This window comes from Rosa rugosa, chromosome 1, assembly GCF_958449725.1.
Source record: "Rosa rugosa chromosome 1, drRosRugo1.1, whole genome shotgun sequence".
NCBI classification, from domain to species: domain Eukaryota; kingdom Viridiplantae; phylum Streptophyta; class Magnoliopsida; order Rosales; family Rosaceae; genus Rosa; species Rosa rugosa.
The window spans coordinates 50,150,605-50,158,670 of record NC_084820.1 but is presented as its reverse complement, the minus strand read 5'-3'; the positions used below and the strand labels follow the sequence as shown (position 1 = coordinate 50,158,670).

At 38.0% G+C, this 8,066-nt stretch overlaps 1 protein-coding gene across 1 annotated transcript; it reads right to left on the bottom strand.

The window, feature by feature from the left end:
- Window positions 1-635: 635 nt before the first annotated feature.
- Window positions 636-7,638, bottom strand: LOC133725287 (ABC transporter G family member 36-like). The gene is made up of 15 exons (XM_062152496.1): window positions 7,524-7,638; window positions 6,588-6,889; window positions 5,227-5,825; window positions 4,788-4,948; window positions 4,578-4,687; window positions 4,301-4,454; window positions 4,052-4,207; window positions 3,801-3,976; window positions 3,362-3,694; window positions 2,898-3,272; window positions 2,672-2,805; window positions 2,364-2,591; window positions 2,066-2,237; window positions 1,637-1,891; window positions 636-1,214 (listed from the first exon to the last, which is right to left on the bottom strand). Exons 1-15 carry the CDS (start codon window positions 7,621-7,623, stop codon window positions 942-944), a joined length of 3,528 nt encoding a protein of 1,175 aa, XP_062008480.1. The 5' UTR covers window positions 7,624-7,638; the 3' UTR covers window positions 636-941.
- Between the last annotated feature and the right edge of the window lie 428 nt (window positions 7,639-8,066).

Here is an 8,066-nt window from a genome sequence, read left to right as displayed (position 1 = left end):
ACATTAGTGAGTTTAAAACACAATCCTCCCATGATGGTACCAGAAGAATCACGCATTATTACACCAATAACTCCACCATGAGTAGTTTTTTTTTTATATATATATATAATTAAATATGGAATTAGATGATATTAGTTCCTCAGAAACAGATAATGTAGGGAACATCCACAATGAGTAAGTTAATTGAAGACCCCATCCAAATTGGCCTTTAACCAACCAACTGGAGGGGGCACCCAAGGTTTGCGTTGTCTTCCAACACTCACACGTCTAGGTGCAACAGACCTCTAAATTGACATAAAACTACGAATCTGATAGAAAAGATGTGTTCGTGATATGAATTTACCAGTCCAAAGCCTTTGATTTCTCTCCTTCCAAAACTAAAAACTTATTGATTAAATGAAAATTTTCATAAAATATGACCTAATTAGAAACTTTCTTCTATCAGTGAGCTGATTATCAATGAGAAACACACTACGAAATTCATCAACTCTTTCACACTGAACAGATCATCTTCTATGAGGTCTTGTAGCCATGAAATTGGAGGCCCTTCCAAGTTCACATCAAGGCATCACATCTTCACTTTTGATTCATTATATTCAGAAAGGCTGTAGAAATAATAGTATTGAAGATCGGAGAGAACGGGAATCTGGGCTATAATTATATTAATTTGCATATATTAAACAAAATTTTCTCCTTTGATCGATGGCAATACAAATACAATACAAGCTACAACCTTGACATTTCAGATGCAAACTATACACTAAAGTCAACATCATAACCATCTCTAACAAGCACTGACATTTTTAAGTTCATACTCTTACTATCCTAGAAAAACAATTCAAGGCTTATAGAATTGCAGACGTAAATATACTCAAACTCTTACATATCTTTACACCTACATATATTTCACTTCTTGTAATCCGACTCCGTGTGACAAGATTCTACCTGATTTGGAAGTTGAGAGTTTTTATGCAGTAAGCATACATGAAAGCAAAGAAGAGTGTGAAGCCAACCAGAACTCCAGCCACTGGTCCCATGAAGTTTGGATCGTATCCAAAATGGTGTTCTACATACCATTTCACAGTCGGATCAGGTGTCATCCCAGGTGCTTTAATGGTGTCCAAAATATCACCATATTGTGATACAATCAATCCATACACTGTCCATGCTACTGGGCATATCCAGTAATACCAAACCCACCATTTCGGTATTTTCTGAAAATTGGAAGTTAAAGTATTGGTGTCAACACATAGAAATGAAACATATACCACATTTGTTAATCATAACGTCGAACATATTGTTAGTAAGGGTGAAAACCACCTATATAGGTGGATCACTCTTCCAAATTAGAGAATTATGTTCATAACATGCATATTTAAAATGCTTCAAGCGCGATAATGACAAACACACCCTTTTGGAAGCATTTGCTAGAACTAGCTAGAAGTGATTTGTTATCATGCTTTATAGCAAAACCACTTCCAACATGTTGTACAAAACGTTTACTGTGAATAACCAAAGCATTTCCTAGAAAAGCACTCCCAAGTCCCAACTACAATTAGCTTGAACATGCATTTATCATTAAATCGAAAACTAGCTGCTTGTGGAAGATTCCGAAAAGAGGAGTACTAAAACTTACTGGTCTTGGTATGAAGAAACCGGAAAAGAGGTTGAAAAGTGAATAGAAAGCTGCAGCGAATATGGATGCTACTTGGTGGTTTGGAGTAATGGAAACAGTCATCATTCCGTAGTATGTGAAGTAAAGGAATGAGAAGAAGTTGACAAAGAAGAACCAGAAGAATTTTGCTGCTGTCCATTGAAAGCTCACCATGGCATACACTATCAACGTATAATATGTGGTCTGAAGAAACACATATGGCATTTCAATAATAACCTGCAATTTGAATGGTTCAAATTGAATCAAATGACAAAATAATTAACAATTCACCATAGTAAGTCGTATATATTAAGTATATGACAATTGGATGAATAATATATCTAAAGGTGGGGATATCTCACTTCCAAGAGATTCTAGATTTCTAGCATGTCTATGTATATCGCCACTTACCTGTGCTAGTGCATAAGGTAATGCAGAGTACATCCCAGCAGCTCTTTCTCGATAGAATACCGTTCTTTCAGTGGCGATTATTGGCTGCACTGTGGAGCAGTTGTTAATTCCAACGAACAGCACAGCAGAATACATAGCCCCAATAATCATGGTCAGATCAGAAGTGCTTTCCCTGAATATGGAAAGATAAATAACTTAGTGCTCTGTTAAGTTGCTAACTACTATTCAAGAGCTTTATTTCCAGCCAAAAGAATCAGATTGAAGCTTGAACTTGTTATAAGAAGAGATAAGCTCATACCTTTTAGTGCCAACCTTCCAGAACATAGTTCCAAGCATGAGAGCACAAGCCAAGGTGAAAAAGAATCTAACAAGGTTATAATCAGGAGTTCTCCAATAAGTCCACCACTGCTTCCACAGACATGATTTGAATTGTTGTAATGATGACTGTGAATACTGAGTAGCAAAATAGAGATCTTTTGCTCCCGGTGGTGGTTTGCTTAGCTCCTTTACTAAAGCTTTGTTTCTCCTGGACATAGGATCTTATATAAGATTTTGGAGACTGAAAGTTATTACTTATAAGTAGAAAATTATTTGTTTTCCACTTACTGGTGCAAGGAAGATGATCTGTAGTATTGAGCAAAGTCCATTCCAAGCTTGACCTCAGTTCCTACTGAGCTTACCTCAAGCATCCATGTGGCTGGATTATACTTTTCTGTTATTTTTTGCACTCCAGGAATAGCCTGACATAGGTCAGTGAGTGTGGAATTAGATAACCTTGCAGTCTTTAACAAATTACTAGGTAAGATAAAGAAAAGTTTAGGCAGATGAATACCTCAAAATATTCAATGATCTTGTGGGAATTGCGGCCTAATGGTCCCGAGTAGATAACTTGTCCTCCTCTCTTCAGGAGTAGAAGATCATCAAATGCCTCGAATATATCAATGCTAGGCTGGTGAATAGTGCAGACAACTGTTCTCCCAGTGTCCACCGTATTTCTAACAGTCCTCATAACAATTGCAGCTGCCCTTGCATCAAGACCTGATGTTGGTTCATCCATGAAAATGATTGAGGGATTAGCAACAAGCTCAACTGCAATTGTTAACCTCTTTCTTTGTTCGGTTGACAACCCTGTAATTCCAGGAAGCCCGACTAGAGCATCCTTGAGACTGTCTAGCTCGACCAATTCCATCACCTCTTGGACGAAAATCTGAAAAATAAAAATGAAACAAAGAAAATGTACTTTTAGCATTTAAATCCATACATTGTTCAGAGAAGTATTATAAGTCATTGTTATACCATCTTGTCCTGTTTGCAGACTTCTTTAGGGAGCCTAAGGAAAGCTGAGTAAATTAGCGACTCTTTGACAGTGACTTGGGGTGAGTGGATATCAGTTTGTTCACAATAACCAGAAATTCTTGCAAAGGTTTCTTGTTTCTTAGGGAACCCGGAAATTCTAATATCGCCTTCAATGTAACCACCAGTCTTTCTTCCTGCTAAGACATCCATCAAAGTTGTCTTTCCAGCCCCGCTGATCCCCATTAGAGCAGTCAAGACCCCAGGCCTAAAAGCACCGGTTACTTCACGAAGTAGCTGCAGCCTGTCCTCAGTCACTCCTTCTTCTTTCATTTCCTGTTATGTTAAACTAAGTTAGCTAAGTGGTGAAGTTGGAAAGTGAACTTCAATATAATGCTTGCGTTGAAGAGTAAAGAGTGAAATAAGGAGACGGAAATATTACGGGAGGCATGTCCACATAGTAATTAACATCATCAAAGGACATTGCCAGAGGAGTGAAAGGAAGAACCATTCCTCTATTGGGCGCAACCCCACTGGCTACTTCTAGGGAAGAATCAGCATTCCTACTTAGTCCACTGGCATTGGATTGACTGCTCATACGCCGGATTGCCATTTCTCCTGAAAGATTTTTAGGTCCAATAAGAACACTTGTGTTCACAATTAAAAACAAGAGAGCATTGCTTTACTTCTTACTTGAATTATTTGCATCAGCAGATGATAATGACTGAGAGAATGAATCTTGCTTTGACTTGGGCCTTCTAAGTCTTGGTTCTTCCCATGATTCTTCTTGGTCTCCCTCCATCTCTTCGGCCAATTCTTCAGATATAATAGCTTGTGCTTTTCCAGGAGCTATTGAAACAAAAAAAAGCATGAAAAGTCGTCACCAAATAAACTAAGAATTCCATTCCATGTTAGACATAAGAAAAGAATGTTGATTCTTACGACTGAGGTACATGAGAGCTATAGTGTAGAGGATGTTGAAGAGAATTGCAAACCCCAGAAGAGCTGCAGAGCCAATCCAAAACCAGTTTTTGTCAGGGAAAACTTCAAAGTTTTGAAGCACTGCCACACCCAATCTGGTAACAGTATCTGAAGCCTGCAGCAAAATAAAGTTAATTGATTCAGAAGCAATAGCTTTTTGGTCAAATAAATCTATATTGTCTATGGAACAACAGTAAATCTATATTGTCTATGGAACAACAGGTTAACCATAACATACCCGTTTGTTCATCCACCTGGGAGAAAACATTTCATTTACAGCAATAGCATTGAAACCATAGGTCATAGGTGAAACCCAGTAACCCCACTGCCACCACTTTGGAATTTCGCCTGTCACAGGTCATTGATAATTCAGTAAAGTACTAAATTGCTCCTTTTGGTTTGGTTTGAACTCCTTAAAAAGAGGACAGGATATTCAGTTCATACTAACCTTTAGGTAGTATGAAACCTCCAAGCATGAAAACCATGAGCAAAGTGAGAGCCCCACCAGTGTTTGCTATGATCATGGTCCTGCAGACTCCAGCAATAAGCCTGAAGATCCCAGCAGCCATTTGTTGGATCAGAAATATCAACAATAGTTGCTTGAAAAACCTGCAAATATTGTTGACAGCTGCAATGAGGATCTCAACAAGTGATAGCAATTGTGACAGTTTTTTAAGGGCATAACACATTCAAATTATACCCTTTATGCTCTACGATAAAGGAAAACAAAAGGGGTATAGACAAATTATCAAAGATAATAACTAATCAAGATGTTAAGTTGTTAACCATCAATCCAGATTATTAGTAGTCTGATTATTGCGTCAGGTATCTGGAAAAAAGAACATTATCCACCATATAGAGATGAAATCAAGCAGAGAATGTAGTACCTGCTAGCTTCAGGTGCAAAACCAATGGTGTAATATGTTATGACCATCCAAACTGTGGATTCAACAATGGATATAGGAATAGTGAGCAGGACAGTTGGGAGAGTGAAAGTCCAAGCAGGGTGGAAAAGAAGGTCTCTATGCTTGTAAAATACAGGTAGTCTTGCAATGGTCATCGAGAGCTCAGCAAAACCATTGAACGTGTTAACGATCATGGTAAATAATAGTGCACCAAGATATACTGCTCCATCATCTTCATTTCTGGTGTGCATTTGGGTCTTCAAAAACACAGTCGAGGTTATCAACGCCCCTATAATTATTTGGACGGTCTTAAAAATGTAGACAAAAGAGTTCCTCTTTATGAGTAGCCATTCCTTGTCCCAACAGGCCTTTAGAAGTTCCATTTTGGATACTGAATATCTTGTGAATACTAGAGCTGCTCTGTGGCCTTGTGACTTATCAAAAGGGATTGAGAGCTCGTTTTCAAGCCTCATGCCTACATGGAAGCGTTTAAATCGGTTTGAGAATTCAGTCACTGATATGTATCTGTATGGCTTGCTTCTATCTGCCCAATATTGCTCTTGGTCTTTTCTAGAGGTAACCTGAAAAAATTCGAAAAGAGACCATTAGTATCTAGGCAAGATGGAATTGGATCAGTAATTATATTTTAATGGACTATTACTGTGGTCTGCCTTTATATTAGGACTCCTAATATCTAGTAATTTTTAGTCACTGTCGTGTTAATTGTGTCATTTCGTATTTATGTCAAGTTAAATTAATAGATCACCACTGACCTAATTAATATTACAATTGTGTCTGATTCGAGTTGCTAAGTAAACTATGCACAAATTAAATTCCCTTTATATTTAACATAAAACCAGCACTTGAACAGTAGCTATAAACCCCAAAAATCATTTGATCTAGCATTGAAAACGAGATAGTATGAGTAATCCTACAACTATGACAGGACTCGGACATGATATTAGCTAAACAATTTTCTAGTGTCAATTTTAAGTTATTTGTTCTGAGACATAGGTTGTGTTTACCATTCATGTTAGCATGTTGAAGTTACATATAGGTTCGTAAAAACTCTAACCCCTGCTAGTTATTTCTAATAAGATGCATGTGTCACACACTAATAGTATCAGTAGTAAAGTTAGACCTATATATCCCGATACGGCCCCGTTCACATGGTCACCTACTGACCAAATATCTACCGTTCGATTGCGATCAGACGGTTGACAGCTCTCATCTCAGATTTCATCACTTAGCTGTCAACCGTCCGATGTCAATCGAACGGTGACTGACCAAATAATATTTGGTCAGTAGGTGACCAGGTGATCATGACTGTATCCCGATATTACCTCTTGCAAGAAATCAGCAGTTCCCTTTCGCTCGGGGCATCGAAATCCGCAGCTCTCAAAGAACTCTACTATGTTCTCACGCGGTCCCTGGTAGACAATTTGACCCTCCGATAAAAGGATAATATCATCGAAGAGATCGAACGCCTCAGGAGCAGGTTGGAGTAGCGACATGAAGATCGTAGCTTCAGTGATGTGCACGATTTGCTGCAAGCACTTCACTATTTGAAATGTGGTGGAGCTATCTAGACCGGTTGATATTTCGTCCATGAATAGTGTTTTTGTAGGCCCCACAATCATCTCACCTGAATTTCAGTGGAATTTTGACTTGTCAAGACTCAAGATACACAAAAGAATGTTTATTAATGTCATATTTTTGCACTTGAAAGTTCGGTATATAGATATTATGAAAAAAATAAGGGTAGTGTGTTCTTTTCCTTCCGGTATAACACTATGTTCAACAACTTCTTCTCTTTTTGGGCAAAGAGTATTTGGGAGGGGGGAGTCCGGTCATCTTGGCTCAGGAACTTTATAATCGACCGTTTGCCCCGATTACAGGAATGCATTCCTTAAAAAGGCATTAGCAGGGGCCCAACTAACATCTGGGCCCCGAGCCCGGTTATAATAACTTGCCAAGTCCTTTTACATGACTTAATTAGTTTAATATTTATATATTTCCCCGTAGCCATTTTTGATAATCTATTGGTATCAAACCTGATGGACCTAGTAAATGTCCTAAATTCTCTTTATAGAAAAGGGTCGAGATATTCAAAGATTTAGTTGCAGTAGGTGCTTCTTAATTAGACAAGTCCCAAAATTTCAAAGTGCACCGGCCAATCACAAGTATCTTTGACATTAGGAACCATGACACAATATCTGAGAACCAGTGTTGATCGATTAGTACACAAAAAGTGAGAATGGGATTGGAAATTAATTGACCTGTCGTTACTCGTTTCTTTTGGCCACCAGAAATCCCTCTCTGCATTTCGTTTCCAACAATGGTATCCTTGCATATATCAAGCCCCAAAATCTGTTCCATTCAACATAAATTATAAGATGACATGTACAAGTTATAAGATTTATTACCAGTCATAGTAGTTTCACTAGCAGCTTTCCGTCAATTAAACTAAATATGAATTGCCGAAATGCTCTCATCAACTCTAAGTAATGTGCATTAGATCACTGGATTAGCTGAGAAAACGAAAGAGATATTTGTATGGGTCATATAGTATTTTTTTTGTTTTTCATCAGGCAAGGGTAGGCCACCAACCAAGTGCAGGAAAAAGAAAAAGAGAAAGGCAAAGTGGTGGTTTCAGACAGCGGTCAGCAAAGTGGACTCTGCAAAAGTTGGTGAGGAGAAGAAAATGGTGGCAGAAAGACAATGTGGATTTGTATATATCTATGAATGGATGGTGACGATAGTGAGTAGTAAGCTGTACTTTTGAATTATAGTCGATCTAATTAATTTTCCCGGAAAAGTTT